This window comes from Cervus elaphus, chromosome 30 (genome assembly GCF_910594005.1).
Source record: "Cervus elaphus chromosome 30, mCerEla1.1, whole genome shotgun sequence".
NCBI lineage: Eukaryota > Metazoa > Chordata > Mammalia > Artiodactyla > Cervidae > Cervus > Cervus elaphus.
Window position 1 is genome coordinate 68977121 of NC_057844.1, and position 19875 is coordinate 68996995.

At 41.0% G+C, this 19875-nt stretch overlaps 2 protein-coding genes and 1 long non-coding RNA gene across 3 annotated transcripts in view; 2 read left to right on the top strand and 1 right to left on the bottom strand.

Annotated features, from left to right (window-relative positions):
* Nucleotides 1–19875, top strand: part of LOC122687096 (ATP-binding cassette sub-family C member 4-like) — an 860243-nt gene that overhangs the window by 196471 nt on the left and 643897 nt on the right. The gene's annotated exons all lie outside the window — the stretch shown is intronic.
* LOC122687106 (ATP-binding cassette sub-family C member 4-like) overlaps nt 1–19875 on the top strand; it is a 132467-nt gene that overhangs the window by 15336 nt on the left and 97256 nt on the right. Inside the window, 6 exon segments of the mRNA XM_043892545.1 lie at nt 4786–5010; nt 7307–7396; nt 8708–8871; nt 10070–10195; nt 11150–11399; nt 13758–13859. Coding sequence (XP_043748480.1) covers nt 4786–5010; nt 7307–7396; nt 8708–8871; nt 10070–10195; nt 11150–11399; nt 13758–13859 — 957 coding nt within the window.
* On the bottom strand, nt 786–18064 carry LOC122687107. Its single transcript, XR_006339014.1, has 3 exons — nt 18054–18064; nt 16541–16543; nt 786–966 (listed from the first exon to the last, which is right to left on the bottom strand). It is a non-coding gene; the product is annotated as an uncharacterized LOC122687107 (long non-coding RNA).

The following is a 19875-nucleotide window of genomic DNA, read 5'->3' on the forward strand; positions in this document are numbered from 1 at the left end:
GATGTGACAAGATGTTTCTAGCTTATCTTTACACAAAAAAAGCTGTGCAGCCTTAAGTACAAATTTGCCTCAGCCCAGGAATCTTCATGTCTCCAAGCAGCCATGGCTCCTTCTAGTGGGAAATGGTGTTTAGAGACTGTGGTCTGGGCACTAGGGATGCTCATTGCTGTTGAGTTGGCTATTGTTTCTCAGCTTTGTCATTGGACAAAGCTAGTATACATTTTTTGTAGTAAACAAACCTTGAGTTTATACAGGTATTTTCAATTTAAATCACATTCAGGATAGTAGTGCTTTTGCTTTACCTTTTAACTCTTAGATTGGTATCTGTTTTCTTTCATCATCTGTTCTCTTTTCTGCCATGCCTAATCCCAGTTCTCAGTGATATAAACATAATTACTCATTTAAAAATCTTATAGTATCAACACTATTAACCATATTGTGACTTTTGGAAGCTTTTGTTGTTGTTGTTGTTGTTCATATTGTCCTTAGACATATCGCACATGGAATGTGTTTTCAAATTATTTTTTTACAACCACTTTTAGTAATTCTTTTTTATAACTCTGTCGGCCTACTGGATGGATATAACTTTTCTTCATTTTACTCTGAAATTTTAGGAATTGCTTTTGAAAACTTTATTTTATTTTTTTTTTCTTTTTAATTTTTTTCTTTATCTTTATTAGTTGGAGTCTAATTACTTTGCAATATTGTAGTGGTTTTTGCCATACATTGACATGAATCAGCCATGGATTTACATGTAATTATAATTCTGTATAATGTTTTGCTGGGAATGATTGAAGGCAGGAGGACAAGGGGACAACAGAGGATGAGATGGTTGGATGGCATCACCAACGCAAAAAGGAGATAAGTTTGAGTAGTCTTCGGGAGTTGGTGATGGACAGGGAGGCCTGGTGTGCTGTGGTCCATGGGGTTACAAAGAGTCAGACACAACTGAGTGACTGAACTGAACTGATAATGTTTTCACAGTTTCAAACTCAGTAAACAGAAGAGGCTGTTTTTAAGGAAGACTGATATCCTTGCTGGCTCCATTCTAATTCACACTCCCCTTTTAGAGGTAACATTACAAAGTTTGATTCATGTTTTTATTTTGCAGATGTAGTATTTTATAAACATTTAATTTTTTCTGTAGTGTCAAATGAAAGGTCTGAATTTCATCATTAGAGTCTCAAGAGTTTGGTTTCATAAGGAATTTTCCTAGAAGCATGATATGTAACATGGAACTCTGGTTAAAACCCTCTGTGGCACTTGTAAGTCCTTCAGAGCAGGTTCATGGCCCCTCCATGTCCAGATGCCCTGATGATGCAGAATAGCAGATGCTTACATGGGATTAGTTTCTGCACCCAGCATCTTCTAGGGAGAGGGAACTTCAGGCTCCATCCCTAATCATTTGAACCTAAATCAGTTTCTGGAGGCTGGGTTTCAGTCCTTAGAGTGCTCCTAACCCCTCCCAGGTGATGCTAAGCTGCAGTCAGGATGAAGACCACTGTGTCAGGAGGAGTGAAGTTATATTGAGAATCCTAATGGCTATTATTTTCCCAGATTCACTGCTTTTCCTCCTTAGCTCTGGATCTTTCTCAGCTCTACTCTGTCACCTGTTCCCCCATTTCTGAAGATAAAACTGTCTATTCATTTTTTCCATAAGCTCATTCTTTTATGCTTATATATTTCACTCAAGCATTTTTTTCTTTGATAGCTTGTTTCTATTTTCTGTGTTTTCTTAATTTTTCTCATAAAGTGGAGATGGTAGAGTTGGGTAAGAAACATTTTAAGTACATGTAGAAATATGACAGAGAAACTATACTGACTAGGGAAATTTTAGCACTTAAACCTGTGAGAAGTTCCCCTAAGAAGCAGGAAATGGGGCCCCAAAGTTAAGTACTTTCAGAAGGTTGAATACCAGGGACTGCACCAAGAAATGTCTATCTCTCTCATACCCTGAGATTCCTGTGAATGAATGTTGTTATATTGTTGGACTCTTTTAAAAATCTTTTATGGTTTCACAGTTGTGAAGAATTCCTGTGAAGGAGTAAGAACTCTATTCTCAATTGGTTTGTGGAAAGAATATTCACAGATCAAACTTAGATTGACATCAAAGATGAAGGGTTTGGGGAACAATTTTTGATCTTTTCCCTGCTTATCCAGAAAGTTTTAATTTGGTTAGTTTCAAGTTTGTGAAAGTCACTCAATTGTGTCTGACTCTTTGCGACCCCCATAGACTATACAGTCCATGGAATTCTCCAGGCCAGAATACTGGAGTGGGTAGCCTTTCCCTTCTCCACCGGATCTTCCAGACCCAGGAATCAAACAGGGGTCTCCTCATTGCAGGTGGATTCTTTACCTACTGAGCTATCAGGAGAGCCCCCAGTTTCAAGTTTGGTAGTGAATACTTTCTCAGTTGTTTTTTACCTCACTAATTGAGGGTTAGGATTAGGAACAGACAGAAGAGTAGAAGCTACAGACCCTGGACTGGCATTACTCCTCAGTGAGGCTGTTTGCTCAACTAGCATATTAAATTCTGTCTCTCAGCAGAAAAATCGAGACATTTAGGCAACAATGACCTGTCTTTATGTTGCAATTTTTTTTTTTTTGCTGGATTTGTTGCATTTACAGTGTTCTTTAAGTAGGTGACATTACTCTTACTTTTCCTGTAATTACAATGATATTAGGACCAAATAGAGAGCTGACTAACAGTCAGCAGTGATTCCCAAAGAGAATCACAGTTTTAGGACACTTTGGGATGGCAGGTGTTACTGCTGGGCTTCTGGTGAAGAGCCCCAGGTTTGTAGCCTGCAGCTCTGGGCTTCCCTTGATCGTATCTGAGCTGGGACTGCCTTGTGTAGTTTGACATTCTTGCTTCTCTGTGTAAGCCTCCAGACTTCTATCTCAGTAAACTCTATAAACAGTGTGTTTTATAATCTATGATGTGAGGGGCTCTTTCTAAGCTTTTAGCACCTCTAGGGGTGAATGATGGGGCTTTCTGGAAATGTAGCAGTGAGCCTTTGTGTTCTTGAAAACTGGTCATCTTACTCTGATATGGTCATCTTACTCATAATTCTTCCACTACATGGTCTTCTCTTTTCTGGAGTAGATAAAATCTCCTGTGACCTTGTGGAAGGTAAGGCAGGTGTTACAGCCTGTGAACATGTGTGTGTAGAGCAAGACAGGAGTGTAGGGCTTCAGTGTCTCATGTATTTGAGAGATGGGGTCAGCTTTCTGTAAATAATTTGAGCAGGCACTAGTTGGTTGAGCAGAAAATGCTTTTTAGTTATGCTTCACATTTTGAGCTTTGGATTCTCCTTCTTTCCTCTTGTGTGTGGGTGCCTCAACTTTTTAGAGACGGTAGAGAGCTCTCAAAAGAAAACCCATCTGGGAACTTCCCTGGTGGTCCTAAGAGTCTCTCTTTCAATGCAGGGGTCACGAGTTTGATCTCTGGTCATGAGAGTGAGATATTACATGCCTCAGGGCAACTAAACTGGCAGTTCCCAACTAGAGAAGCCTGCACACTGCAGTGAAGACTCAACACAGCCAAAAAAAAAAAAAAAAAAAAAGTTTTGAGCTGGAGGTTTCTTGGTGGATGATGTTCCACAGTTGAGTAGACCAGTTGATAGTAGAAGTTGATAGAGATCAAATCCAGACATTGAACAATCAATGTTATATCATGTGGGAGATAGCCAACATACTCAAAATATCCAAAAAAAAAACCCATCGAAAATCATTTTACCATTTTGTTTATGTTAATCACTTTGTTGTTTGGTTTCCACCTAAGTTAAGCAGGGTGGTGGGGGGGACCCTTCTTGACCATATTGCCACACTCAATTACCTACTGAAATGTAACTATTAATAAAATGCTCCTTTTTAAAAACAAATTGTGATGGGCGATGAAAAGTGGATACTGTACACCAATGTGGAATGGAAGAGATCATGGGGTAAGTGAAATGAACCACCACCAACCACACCAAAGTCCAGTCTTCATCCAGAGAAGCTGATGTTATGTATATTGTGGGACTGAAAGGGAGTCCTCTATTATGAGCTTCTTCTGGAAAACCAAACAGTTAAGTCCAATGAGTACTTCTCCCAGTTAGATCAACTTAAAGCATCACTTGATGAAAAGTGTCTGAAATTAGTCAACAGAAAATGCATTATCTCCCATCAGGATAATGTAAGATTGCATGTTTCTTTGATGACCAGGCAGAAACTGTTACAGCCTGTCCTGGAGGATCTAACTCATCTTCCGTATTTACCAGACATTGCACTTTCAGATTTCCATTTATTTTGTCTTTTACAAAATTCTTTTACTGGAAGAAAATTTTAATTCTCTGAAAGACTGTAAAAGGCACCAGAAATAGATACAAAGTTTTTCTCAAAAAGGTACAAAGATTTGGGAAGATGGAATTAGGAAATTGCCTGAAAAATGGAAGAAGGTAATGGAACAGAACTTTGAAAAGGTTGTTCAACAAAGTTCTTGGTGAAAATGAAAAATGTGCCTTTTATTTTTACTTAAAAACCAAAAAGAACTTTTTGGCCAACCCAATACTAAAGCTTTATTGTCTTTGAATGTAAAATTTTGGCCTACGTTAAAACTAGCACTGTTGTCTGCTTGGCTTCTTTGAGATAGTGGATCTGTGTATTTTTCTTCTAGATTAGCCATGAATGTAGCGTTTTCTCAAGATGGCTTTTTAACATGCTAATAATAAAAGTAAAGCTTGTGTTAAGAAAAACTGGCATCACTTGTATTTCTAATTAAGGTTTTTTTCTTCTTTCTTTCAGGAAGGCACCAAAGTAGTTCAACCCATCTTTTTGGGGAAAATGGTTAGTTATGTTGAAAACTATGATCCTGCCAATTCTGCTGCTTTGCACAAAGCCTACGGCTACGCGGCAGGGCTGAGCGCCTGCGTGCTCATGTGGGCCGTTCTGCACCACGTGTACTTCTACCACATTCAGCGTGTGGGGATGAGGCTGAGAGTAGCCGTGTGCCATATGATCTACCGTAAGGTGAGTGTCACTCGGTACCACGGTGTGTACCTCCCGTGAAGCATCAGAAGTATTTTGGGAAATAAAAACTAAACTAAAAATTTGTAACTGGGATCATTTACACCTTCCTAGAGAGACTTGCTATTTGCATCAGGCCAATTTTGTTGTTGTCATTTAAGCAAACTTTACCAGTAAATAATAAAAAGTTTTGTGTTGAGATCGGGTCAGAGCTGCCTTTGATAACTTTTATCCACAGGTTGTTGCATAATATCCACTCAGCTTGTAATGGATTCTGATTATCAAATTGGTTTTCAATGTTTTCATACTTAAATCTCATAGCTGTGTTTGTGGAACTTTTGTTGTTCATTAAAACCTTCTTTTACATTGAAGTTGTGTTTAAAAGTAAACTTCAGTGACTGGATTTATGAAATTAAATCTAGGAGCAAAAAATGTATTTGAGAAAGGAAATGATGATATGTATAAATGACCCATCTAATCATATTGAATATAATTGTGTGAACTAAAGAAAAATATAAATGGAATCCATGCCAAACGTAGACTCATTCACTTAATTCTATAGTTATGATTGTTTATAATGGTATTAAAGAATAGAGCTGAATGTTGGGATGAGACGTGAAATCATATACTGTTTTTAGTATTTCGGTGAGAATTTGTTGCTATTCATTCAAGTTATTTAATTAATTCAATGTTTCTTTTTTCTTAAGTATGCATTTAACACCTGATTTAATGTGTTCAGTGATCTTGTAATGAGAAATGCCACAGAATTATTTCATAGTTTACCCTGGCCTTAACTAGTTTAAAAGAAATAAGGATTTTTGGTGTTTTTATAAAGGAATTGCCACAGATACACCAGTGTTATGAACTGAAAGGCTCTTTATAAACTTGATCTTGGATGTCTCTTTGCCGTGGGCTGTTTTTCTAGAAAAAAAAATTATATAACTGTTTTTTATAGTTGAAATTTGTACAGAGAGTAGATCTTAAGTCTTATCACCACACATACAAAAGGGTAACTAAATGTGATGATGGCGTATGTTTTTCTACTGTAACTGTTTCCCAGTGTTTATTTATATCAAAACATCACATTGCATGTATTAAATATATTTAATTTTTACTACAAATAAAATCCTCATTGAAAGCTAAAACCAAAAAATTTAAGTGAAAAATATTGCTTCTCTTATTATTTGCTACTTATCTAGAGCTTCTGTTTCTTGGGAATACTTTTCTGGGAAAAATGTAGGATGTGTTCTCCCCATCTTTCCTTTAGTAAAATCTTGTTAAATCTTGGGACTGTGAACTCAGGGCCCTGGCATCTCACTGTCTGTGTTTGGCTTTGGCACATGAGTCCAGGTTCTCCTTGCATGACATACCCTCTAGTTAAGGATCTTCACTGTCAGTCATCATCATCTTTGTTATTCTCTTGCACCTTCTACCATTTAATAGATAAATACTGAGATTTCCCCACAAATTCAGTTCAATTCAGTTGCTCAGTCGTGTCCGACTCTTTGAGACCTCTTTGGACTGCAGCACACCAGGCTTCCCTGTCCATCACCAACTCCCAGAATTTACTCAAACTCATGTCCATTGAGTCAGTGATGCCATCCAACCATTTCATCCTCTGTCATCCCCTTCTTCTCCTGCCTTCAATCTTTCCCCACATCAGGGTCTTTCCCAATGAGTCAGTTCTTTGCATCAGGCAGCCAAATATTGGAATTTCAGCTTCAGTATCAGTCCTTCCAGTGAATATTCAGGACTGCTTTCCTTTAGGATAGACTGGTTGGATCTCGTTGCTGTCCAGAGGACTCTCAAGAGTCTTCTCCAACACCACAGTTCAGAAACATCAATTCTTCGGTGCTCAGCTTTCTTTATAGTCAGACTCTCACATCAGTACATAACTACTGGAAAGAACGTAGCTTTGACTATGTGGACCTTTGTTGGCATAATGATATCTCTGCTTTTAATATGCTGTTTAGGTTTTGGCTGAAAATTACTTAGTTGGCTCCTAAGTCTAAACCTATATTCATTTATCCTTTGGACAGGGCCAAGTTCACTGATGAACAGAGTGGAGGGTTTTGCTTCTGTCTTCTGCTCTTCCCTTTGCTGTCCTTGCAGTCAGGGCTGCCGCCACCTTGAATCATCTAAGGGTGAACATGGGTCCCTAGAGCCCTGCTTTCAGGCATCATCCTGCTTGTCCTGACACCACACAAAACCCCGTGAAAATGCACTCCATTTTGCTATGTTCTCAGGCTGACTTGGTATCACTGTAGGAATCTGACTGTCTGTATCTTTCTCATTTCAGTCACTTTGCCTGAGTAGCTCGGCCATGGGGAAGACAACCACAGGCCAGATAGTCAACCTGCTGTCCAATGATGTGAACAGGTTTGATCAGGTGAGCTGCCCCTGAGGGATTCTCTTTCATTTCCCATCCTTCTTCTTACTGGATTTAGTTTATTGGGATGCCAGGTACCAGGGTTTGGTGTCAGCAGAGTTCTGTTGAGGACATAAGACAAGGGTTCTCTTTATCCAATGCTCATTTCCTCTGTGTACAGCTTAGATGTGATAATAGTTTTGTCCTGTAGATGAGAAGTTTGTTTTTCTGATATTGTCTGCAATATACTTCAGTAGTAGGAAGGCAGTAGTGTTCTTGGACAGCTTGGTTAGTGTTCATAGGGGTCCTGCATAGAAGTTTCACAGTGGCCTTTCTTGGCATGCGGTGTCAGTGTTGCTGCCTCAACTGTCTTCCTCCCTCTGGATGATGAAGGCCTGGTGGGCAGGGATTGTTCTTTCTCCTGCACCCTGTTCAGTGCTGCTGCATAGGGAGCCTTTGAGGAATAATGCCAAGTGGGTGGTCTCCAGCTATGCACAACCTCCTCTCTGCTGTCCCATCATACCCATTTCACACTTACCTTATGAATAGATCACATTACCAAGGTGTTGCAGCTGTTGGCCAGATCTGCATAGAACAGTTATCTTTCCTGGATGATCCTGGCCTTTAAGTTTGGGGGCTTACCTGGTAGCTCAGATGGTAAACAGTCCACCTGCAATGCAGGAGGCCTGGGTTTGATCCCTGGGTCAGGAACATTCCCTGGAGAAGGAAATGGCACCCTGCTCTAGTTATCATGCCAGGATAATTCCATGGACAGAGGAGCCTGGTGGGCTATAATCCATGGGGTCGCAAAGAGTCGGACATGACTAAGCGACTAACACTTTCACTTCTTCTTCAATTATTCATTCATCAAACATGATGTAAGGCCTCTACTTAATTTGAAGGATGAATAAGTCTTAATTTCTGCCCTGGAAAGGCCACAGACTGTCCGAAAGGTAAATGCACAAGCAGTTATCACAAAGTATGGTAGCTACTATATTATAGGCTCTTCTGGGGAGATGGGGGCTGAATTTTGGGACAGAGAGAGTTTGGGGAAGCCCTGAGCGCATCTGTGCTGTGGACAAAATCAACATTTTCCATCAGTGACGCTGGTCGGGTTCTCCTTGGCACGTCCCTGAGGCCGGCCCTGTGCTACCCCAGAACAGCGTCATCTGGGGTGGACGCTTGGATTTCTGCTTCATCAGGTGTAAAACTCACTGAAATCATTTCTGTTTAGATTCCTGTCTGTTCCTTCAGAGCAGATTGTTTCTACACTGTGTCCTTACTGGTTTTATTGTATGCAGTCCTAAGAAGGCTTTGTCTTTCTCTTTTAAGGTAACGATGTTCCTGCACTATCTGTGGGTGGGGCCACTGCAGGCTGTCGCAGTGACCGCCCTGCTCTGGATGGAAATAGGAATGTCGTGTCTTGCTGGGATGGGAGTTCTCATTATTCTTCTGCTTTTGCAAAGCTGCATTGGAAATGCATTTTCATTGCTCAGGTAAGAGAAACACTGGTTTAAAAAATAGGTGATATGTGCTTAGTAACATGCACCATCTGCTTGATGCTTCTGATAAAAATCAAAACCAATGCCTTCTCTGGTCTCTTCTTTGAGTGCATTGTAGACCCTTCAGGCTTTGCAGGTGGAGGCTCCAGCCTTAAACTGAAGGCTGATTTTGAAGAGGGAAAGGAGATGGCACTCACTGGCTCCTCCCACTACCATACCTGAATAAGTGGAGTGTCCTTGAGCAGAATGTACCTACGTTGATGTTATGTAAACTTTATTAAATAGTAATAATCCTATAGGCTCAAATTTAGCTGCATGTATTTTTGTTATGTTAGAACAATTTTCAGGTATCCATTTTCATGTCTTGTTTTTAGTTCAGTGCTTCCATTAACTTATAAGTGCTTCAAGGACAAGGTCAATCTTAATTATATATGTCTTTATAAAGCCCCACAATCCCAGTAGAATATGTGACAGAACAGTGACTGGTGATGAAAGACGTAATGGTAATAAGATAGACCTGAGACAGGTCCCAGAAGGTTGGAGGTGTGTCATTGTCCAGGTTGTCAGGTGATGGAGGTATTGTGCTCTTTGAAGTTTTGTTTTGTTTTTTTTTTCCTTTGAGATTTTTCTTCTTCTTCTTCTTTTTTTTTTTTTTTTTGGTGACTTTGCATGTGCTGCTTTTGTGTATTTGCAATTTCCTTTCCTGTCTTCTGTGAAGAGATGTTCCTTGTCGTCCTTCAAGGCCCTGTTCCAGTGCTACCAGGTCTCTGAATTTCTTCTTGTTCTACTTTCCTGGTAGAATTAACAGTTCCATTTTCTGCTCCCCAGAACTTCTCTCCTATTTTACCATAGCACAGACTCTGTCTTCCTGTTAAATTCAATGTCTTTTTGCCTTCCCTGCCCAACTACGACCTCCTTGGGCAGAGAGTTTATACCTGACTTACTTTGGGTCTTCTTCATCCAGTTCTGCAAGTTCTCCAAGTTACTCCTTGAATTAGGCTGAATGGTTGACTTCTAGAAGCCTTTTTCTCCATTTGCACTTTGAGAAGGACCTGCCTGTGATGTCAGCACAGAAGAGCTGTTGGGAATCATTGATCCCTGGCCCCTCCCTGTGTCCGCTCCTCCTGCTGCTGCTGCTGTAGAAAGTTGAGCTGTAGTCATTAAGTCTCATCTCTCACATCTGTTCCCTCAGGAGTAAGACCGCAGCTCTCACAGATGACAGGATCAGGACCATGAGTGAAGTTATAACTGGCATCAAAACAGTAAAAATGTATGCTTGGGAACAGTCATTTATAGACCTTATTACCAGATTGAGAAGGTATGTTTTTATACATATCACACCATATTTTTGTACTTTCCCCCCAATTTTTACTGACTGAAATTAGAAGTCTTACCAAGTTTTCACATGAAGATGAGCTTAAATACTATGAACTCCACACCTCACATGTGGCAGGAGGGTTAAGTGGAAGAGGGGAGATGTCATTTTAACCTGCTGTTCCATTTACCATCTTCTTAAAGGAAAAATTATATATGCTTCTGAAGACATACAGATGGCCAATAAACACATGAAAAAATGCTCAACATCACTCTTTATTAAAGAAATACAAATCAAGACTACAATGAAGTATCACCTCACACTGGTAGGCATGGCCATCAACAAAAAGTCTACAAACAGAACCCTCCTGCACTGTGGTAGGAGTGCAAATTGGCACAGCTATTATGGAAAACAGGCTGGAGATTCCTTAGAAAACTAGGAATAAATCTACATATGACCCAGCCATCCCACTACTGGGCATATGCATTGAGAAAGCCAGAATTCAAAAAGACACATGTGCCTCAATGTTCATTGCAGCACTATTTACAATAGCCAGTGCATGTGCTTCCATAGGGACCATGGTGCCTGCCTAATCTGTCTAATGTGTTGGTGCCTCACAATTTTGGGGTGTCTTATTCTCTTACCCACAAGTTCATGAACTTTTGGAGCAGATGGGCTGTGTCTTTCTGTCATTAGTGGGCATCCTGGCCCAGGAGTTGTGGTTTTGAATGCTTGTTGAAAGAATATTCAAACCCAGTCCAATTGACCCACAGTGTTTAAAAGGGTGACATGAAGCCTCTGTTTAGTTGGAAGAGTGAAGTGGTGATGAAGTGTGTGGTCCTGGTGTTGGGATGGAGCCCCAGGCATGTACTGTGTAGTGTCTCCATATGAGGACTTGAATTCATGCCTTGGATGTTGATGATGCTTTTAAAACCTCTTTCCTACTCTCCTTTTCAGGAAAGAAATTTCCAAGATTCTGAAAAGTTCCTACCTTAGGAGCATGAATTTGGCATCATTTTTCGCTGTCAGCAAAATTATGATTTTTGTCACCTTCATCACCAATGAGCTCCTTGACAACCTGATCACAGCCAGCCAAGTGTTTGTGGTGGTAACACTGTTCGAGGCTCTGCGGTTCTCAAGCACCCTCTACTTCCCCATGGCCATTGAGAAGGTGTCAGAGGCCGCTGTCAGCATCCGAAGAATCAAGGTTTGGGGACAAATAATTGTTTTCGGTTGTAGGTAGATTTTTTGTAAAATGCCCTTTTGTTTGGTGTCACTGTGTTCCAGTCAGGTGATATTTAACTCTCTCAGTGCCAAACCTGGCAGTCTTCCCAGAATGTTGTAGGTGCCCACTTCTTTTCATAGGTAGAGTGCATTACAGATACCGTGAGACTGGTTCACGTGTAGGGGCAGTAGTATATATAAGTAGCACAGGGCTCTTGTGTAGTGATGCCTGCAGAGTGATTAAAATGTCTAATAGCAGGAGAAGCAAACAGTGCATCTCCTGTGCTAACTCTAGTGACTAGGCAGTGACTATGCACAGTCCTGGAATATAGGATTCCTTTCTGGGCCGGGAGGGGAGGAACTTGCTGAGAGCTCCCTGCTCCTTGGAGAGGAAGAGTGGCCTCAGATTCAGTTAATTCTCTGTGTTCAAAAATGAGTTCTTTGCTGCACAGATGTTTTGATTCTTGATGTCTGAGCCACCTTTTGCATCTGCCTTTTCATCCCTGGCGCCTCTTTATTTACTGCTTAATCCTCTCTCTCTAGTTGCCCTCTTCTTTTCAAATTTGTAATTGCCACCATTATGTGAACCAAGAAGTTCCAGATATACAAGCTGGATTTAGAAAAGGCAGAGGAACCAGAGATCAAATTTCCAGCATCCATTGGATCATAGAAAAACAAGAGAATTCCAGAAAAATGTCTGCTACTGCTTCATTGACTACTCTAAAGCCTTTGACTGTGTGGATCACAACAAACTGTGGAAAATCATGAAAGAGATGGGAATATCAAACCACCTTACCTGTCTCCTGTTAAACTTGTATGCAAGTCAAGAGGCAACAGTTAGAACTGGTCGTGGAATAATGGACTGGTTCCAAATTGGGAAAGGAGTACATGAAGGCTGTATATTGTAACCTTGCTTTTTTTTAACTTATATGCAGAGTACATCATGAGAAATTCTGGGCTGATTGAAGCTCAAGCTGGAATCACGATTGCTGGGAGAGATATCAGTAACCTCAGACATGCAGATGACACCACCCTTATGGCAGAAAGTGAAGAGGAACTAACGAGCCTCTTGATGAAGGTGAAAAAGGAAAGTGAAAAAGCTGACTTAAAACTCAGCATTCAGAAAACTACAATCATGGCATCTCATTCCATTACTTCATGGCAATAGATGGGGAAACAATAGCAACAGAAAAAGACTTTTTTTTCTTGGGCTCCAAAATCATTTCAGGTGCTGATTGCAGCCATGAAATTCAAAGACCCTTGCTCCGTTGAAGAAAAGCTATGACAATCCTAGACAGTGTATTAAAAAGCAGGGGCATTACTTTGCCAACAACATTCCCTATAGTCCAAGCTATGGTTTTTCTACTAGTCGTGTATGGATGTGAGTGTTGGACCATAAAGAAGGCTGAGCACTGAAGAATTGATGCTTTTGAACTGTGGTGTTGGAGGAGATTCTAGAGAGCCCCTTGGACTGCAAGGAGATCAAACCAGCCAATCCTAAAGGAAATCAACCTTGAGTATTCATTGGAAGGTCTGATGCTGAAGCTCCAATACTTTGGCCACCTAATGTCAAGAGCCAACTCATTGGAAAAAACCCTGATTCTGGGAAAGATTGAGGGCAAGAGGAGAAGGGAACGAGAGAGGATGAGATGGTTGGATAGCATCACTGATTCAACAGACATGAGTCTGAGCAAACTCTTGGAGATAGTGATGGACAGGGGATCCTGAAGTGCTGCAATCCATGGGATTGCAAAGAGTTAGACATGACTTAGTGACTGAGCAACAACAAATACACTATATTATATGATTATATTGATACATACCATGAGCTGTAATAATAGTAATTATTAAGTATGTAATAATATTAATTATGTAATGTATCATTCCATACATTATTTAATATGTTCTGAGTGAAAGTTAAAGTTGGTCAGTTGTGTCCAACTCTTTGCAACCCTATGGACTATACAGTCCGTGGAATTCTCCAGGCCAGAATACTGGAATGGGTAGCCTTTCCCTTCTCCAGGGCATCTTCCCAACCCAGGGATTAAACTCAGGTCTCCTGCATTGCAGGTGGATTCTTTACCAGCTGAGCCACAAGGGAAGCCCAAGAATACTGGAGTGGGTAAACTAACCCTTCTGCAGAGGATCTTCCCAATCCAGGAATCGAACCAGGGTCTCATGTATTGCATAATATGTTCTGATGTGAACTAATACTTTAAGTACAGTTAGCAAAACAGTATTTATACTGTTCAAAGTTTGCAAATCCCAGGAAAGCAATTGTTTTTGTTTGTGCTTACTTCCTGCAGTTTAACAATCTGTTTTTTTCCCCTTGTTTCTGTAGAATTTTTTATTACTTGATGAAATACCACAGGTCAACACTCAGCTGCCATCAGATGGTAAAGTGATGGTCGACATGCAAGATTTCACTGCTTTTTGGGATGAGGTAACAGATCTTCCATTCCAAGATCATGACTGCTAACAGACAACTGTGACTAAGATTTATTGGAGAATTTTTAGATTTTACCCATGGTGTAAAATGTGACATGCTCATTTACTAAAAGTATGTTGCAAAATTTTTCAAAATAGGGACTAATGTTTTATCTAATAGAGATTAATTATAAAATCAACCTAAGATATTTGACATGTTGCTGTCTCATTTTCAAGAGAGCTTTCAAAGTATAAGCACATTTTGAGCTTAAAGTCCATACATTTGTAATGTTAGCATTTACAGAATTGGACAGACAAAATGCTGCAATGTGATATGGGTTATCTCAAAAATACACAACTAGTTTTTAAAGAGGCTTTGGGGAATCAGCATATATTTTTTACCTTGATTTTCAGACCAGTTTATTATACACAGAGTGAGGCCATGATCTGGATCTTTGCTCTGGGGTAGAGTGGGGGCTCCCCCATCCTGAACTTCTGGGTGGTTCTGAATACTTTGGTGGCAGCCAGGGTAGGAGGAGACAGCAGGTGATCATAGTGAGCACCAGTGATTCCTAGTTAAAGCATTATGCTGTGTGGAAGCTGACTAGGAGAGCTGGTGATTTCCAACCCTTGGTTTATTTGTGGAAAGTGAAAGTGAAGTCACTCAGTTGTATCCAACTCTTTGCGACCCCATGGACTGTAACCCACCAGGCTCCTCTGTCCATGGGATTCTCCAGGTAAGAATACTGGAGTGGGTTGCCAGTTCCTTCTCCAGAGGATCTTCCTGACCCAGGGATCAAACCCAGGTCTCCCGCATTGCGGGCAGATGCTTTAACCTCTGAGCCACCAGGGAAGGTTCAGTCAAACAGAAAAAACAACAGGGTCTGGTCTCAAGAAGTTGTCTGTATCACACACCCAGTGCAGCCCCTTTACCAACTGAAATGCCCCCCTCCACCCCCCGCTCTCCGGTTCCATGGTCTTCTGTGCACACCCTCCTGTATCAGTGAGGATTGGTTAGGAAAACAGAACCCCACCACGGGAGAGGGAGTTCCATGCAGGGAATTAATTACGCAGATGATAAAAGGGAGAAAAAAGCAGTACGGGCAAAACGGTGGTGCGTGAGACAACCCAGGGGTTATCAAAGGCAGGAAGCTGCTCCCACCCCCAGGGCTGGGGGTACTCAGGGAGGTGGTGCCTCCACCAGAGGGTCCACCCTCCAGATCAGAGCCCAGGAGCCAGGCTGTCAGAGTGGGGATCATAGAGCACGTATCCTGACTGTAGACTCACCCTGTCTTTCGTGCCTGTGACTCTGTGGTGCCACCTGCTTCTGACTCAGCAGCTGCCGTCCCCACTGACAACCAGTGGTTTTTTCCCAGATACATGAAACCACATCCCAGCACCTTCTGTCCATGGAAACACACACGGTGTCTGATCTAACCTGAGAGCTTCTGCTACGTTAATACGGTGGATTTACCTTCTGGTTGGTGTTTCTCGTCATAATGCTCTTGAAGCATTTATAGAAAGCACCACTAAAATTCCATTACAAAGACCATTTCATGTGAATGCTAACACATACTTCGTATGAAATTATTAGCAGATTTCTTTTGTTCCCAGAAAACATGTAGATTTATTTTAAATCAGTTCAGTATATGTTCTGCAGTTATTAATTAACTGAAATAAAAATATCTGTATGCAGCAGTCTGCCTGTGCAGCAAATGCCTGTAAGGTAGAATAAGGGATTTTAGTTGTACTGTAGTCTATGTGAATAAATCAGATGAAAAAGCTGAAAAGGTTTCTATATGGCTTCTAGAGTTTAAAAAAAAAAACAAAAAACCCACATTATTACTAACTCAAGATACTAAACTGCTAAAGAGGGGAAAAGGCTGTGAGTTCTTTTGTAAGGCTCTTGTAAAATCTAACTAATGGCATATTATGATTCTGTTAGAGCAGAATTCAAAATTACAGAGATGAGAGGCTTCATCAGCTACATTTTCACAAAAATAGATACAATGTTAACATTATTGTGTGGCATGGTCCCCTTGGAGAAGGAAATGGCAACCCCCTCCAGCATTCTTGCCTGGAGAATCCCACGGATAGAACTTGGTGGGCTACAGTCCATAGGGTTGCAGAGTCGGATATGACTGAAGTGACTTAGCAAAGCAAAGGAAAGGTGTTCCTATCTAGGTAAAGGATAACTATGCTATTGCAGCTAATTTTTACCTCTTTCAGGAAATGGAAATTCTAAATATTTTCAACTGAATCTAGTTGAAAATCTAGCACTCACTAAAAACTAACAGCCATGGCACCATAATAACATTTTTTGTGAGATACCTAGACTGTTACCACTGAGGGAGACACAAACATGTGAGGTAAGCATATCTTTTCCCAGAAGCCTTTGAAGTCAGAGATAAACAATTAGGACACTTGAAAACATTAGGGATATGTATAAACTTGCAAGTAAAACAAACTATGGCTGTACCACCAAGCAATGAAGAAATAGTAAATCTTCATTTTATGAACCTTTAATTATCTAAATATAAGGAATTTTGGCTTAAGAAATGGTCAAAAGCAACTTGTCGTTTCTTACTATATAATATTGAAAACCAAGTGCTAAATTCAGCCATTGTAGGGTAAGGAAACTAAAACAAAAAAGCCTTAATGACCTGGAGCCTTAATGAGCAAAAGCTCATTTTAAACTGACTTAAGCCCCTGAACTCGGAGAAGGCAATGGCACCCCACTCCAGTACTCTTGCCTGGAAAATCCTGTGGACGGAGGAGTCTGGTAGGCTGCAGTCCATGGGGTCGAGAAGAGTCGGACATGGCTGAGCGACTTCACTTTCACTTTTCACTTTTATGCATTGGAGAAGGAAATGGCAACCCACTCCAGTGTTCTTGCCTGGAGAATCCCAGGGATGGGATCGCACAGAGTTGGACACGACTGAAGTGATTTGGCAGCAGTAGCAAGCCCCTGAACTAATCCTGTGTGTTAAAGGCAGGGAAGAAGGATTCCTCTAAACCTGAAAAAACTAGTGATTCATAAGGAAACTAAAGAGATGAAAGTAGGCGTGCTTATCATACCACAGGAATTGAAACTAAGAGGAAAAAGATGGGTGAGAAGAAATAAAAAGTACAATCTATTTACCTAGGGCAATCATCATTAAAAATCGACAGTAATTGATCAACTAAAATTTTTTTCTGAAATTATACTGCTTACCTTTTTTGTGTCAAAACTTAAAATGATTGTCATTAAAGAGTTAGTAAATGATTCTAAAACAACTTTCTTGCTTCATGAAAGTTACATTTTAAGAAAGCTCAGTGGAAATCTTAAGGTACAACAGTTAGGATACCTTTTTGAAGCACAAAGGAAAATATAATTAAATCAACTTTATACTTTTTAACAGCCATAAGAAAAATTTTGGGTGGTTCAATAAATGAAGGCTTTTGACTTCCTATAAATTGTTTAAGTTACTCAGGCTTGAAATAAAATAGGTAAGTTTTCAGTTAAACACTGACAGTGTAGTATCTTAGAGCAGATTTTTTATTGCCCACATCAACAGTTACACCTTCAGACCAACTTTTCCCTTCTTTAATGTGAAATAGCAAATCACCAGCATTTTAGGTTAAGTCTAGACTTTAAGGCCTTGTTCTTTAATTTCTAAATGATACAAAGTGCTTTATAAGTATGAACAATAATATGTTATACTTTACTATTTTTTGTCCTTTCCATTCATTTCTTTAAATCTGAAATGTGACATCTTTTATACATGTAGAAAAAATAACTGTTATCAAGCACAAAAGTTTACTCTAAGGATACTAAATTTTTAAATTTATTCCACTTTTTAAATGATAGCCAAGAATCCACCTGATTGATGCTCATTTAGAACCTTCTTCTCAATTCTGGTCACTAAAGTACATCCTGAGTTTGAATAAAAATAATGCATCTTTCAGGCTTTAAAATAACTACTTTTTAAAAAATTTTAATTGGAGGCTAATTACTTTACAATATTGGGCTTCCATGGTGGCTCCATGGTAAAGACCCTGCCTGCAGTGCAGGAGACCCAGGTTTGGTTCCTAGGTTGGGAAAATCCCCTGGAAAAGGGAATGGCAACCCACTCTAGTATTCTTGCCTAGGGACTGCTAAGTGACTTTCACTGCACTTGCAGAAGGGTCATGAGGTTGTCTGAACAGGACAGTGTTTTCCATCACTTACAGAGTTACATTTGGCGTGTCGGGAGGAGAGAATCTAACCCCAGCGCAGCAGCCACTTAGGGTAAAATAAGAAGCCACAAATATTCATCTAGAGTACTTTAAATATCCCCCTTGAGCAAAATGATTTAACTGATTTTTCCTCAAGAGCAATGCTGCTATATGCATCCCTTGAAAAATTAAAGATCCCAGAATAGCATCTTCCATGTGGGACATATTGAAAGATGATATTTTGGTTTCAGTGAGTTACACTCTAGCCCTTGTTAATTTAGCAGGTCTATTTTCAGAGGGTGGGGTTAGCATTAGTTGCTTAGTCGGATCCAAGTCTTTGTGACCCCATGAACTATAGTCCACCAGTCTCCTCTGTCCATGGAATTCTCCAGGCAAGAATACTGGAGTGGGTAGCCATTCCCTTCTCCAGAGGATCTTCCCTACCCAGGGATCAAACTTGGGTCTTGCACATTGCAGGCAGATTCTTTACCATCTGAGTCACCAGGGAAGCCTACAGAGTGTGGTAGTTTTGTGTTTTAGATTTGCAGAATCTATAGAGAAAGAAAATTACAACCTACACACCCAAGAAAGGACAATTCCTCCAAAGAACCTGGCTGCATCAGAGGCAGACTTTGGTGCAGGTTGTGAGCTCGGAGTTAGTGGTTTTAGTCACACCTGACGTGGCAGCTGCGGTGGGAGCTGAGGAGGGGAAGGCAGAGTTGTGGTGTCAGCTCTCGGATTGGTTGGCGATGGCGTGACAGTGGGCACAGAAAGAATTCTGTGTTCACCACCTGGCAGTCACTAACTTTGAATTATGTAAACAGTAGCTTTTACCTTTCATTCAGTTCAAAAGCAGGTAGTATTAGCAGCCTTAGCATCAAAACAGGAAACACAGCTGTTGTGGTTTCCCAGATTTCTGGTGCTGGAGAGGTGCCCCTCAGGAGTGGCGGTACTGGGGCTCTCGTAGTGCTCAGTAAAGCCGGGCTGTAGTCACGTCAGGGCCAGTGTGGTGCCCTGAGCCGGTCATCACACACAGCGTGGCCAGGCAGCCCGCGACCCAAAGTAGCAGGTGGGAGAGCCCAACAACGCGTCCTCCATGCAGGTGTTCAAGTGGGCCCATCGCTGCGTCTGTCCTTCTGTCCCCTGCATCCTCCCCCCAGTGTGTGCAGGTGTCCATTGAATTGCTTTTGTACCAAACTATGCAGCATTTTAAAATGAACTATCTTTCAAGAGCTTAATAACATGGTCACAGACTTCTGTGTAAATTGCACTATAGTCCAGAATACCCTGTTCTGTTGTCCTGGCCTTGCCTATGGAAGGACTGTGCCCCTTGTGGGGGTCATTTGTAATTAGGGCTTTCAGGTTAGGTCATGGGTGAGGGAAGCCTTGGAGGGGAAGGGGAAAACATTGGAGTTTTAGAGAGAATCTGAGTCTGAATGAAGCCCCTGCTGGGCTGGGCAGCAGGAGACAGATGTGAGCTCTGTAGCCTGCTCCCCTAGGCAGCCAGATGGACAGGTGGGGAAGGTCTCAGGGACCCGGGTCTCATTCATGAAATGATGGGACTTGGTCTCGATCTTTAAGATTTAAAATAAATGGTTCCAGGGCCTTCTCTGGTGTTCCAGTGGTTAAGAATCCACCTTCCAATACAGGGGACTCTGTTTCCATCCCTGGTTGAGGAACTAAGATCTCACATGCTAGGGAGCAACTAAGCCCACATACCCCAACAAAGACCCAGAGCAGCATTAAATAAATGAATGAATGAATGAATGAATGCAAGCAAGACAAACGGTCTTGTGGGAGCCTCCAGATCTCATGGGGCAGGGTTTTGAACCGTG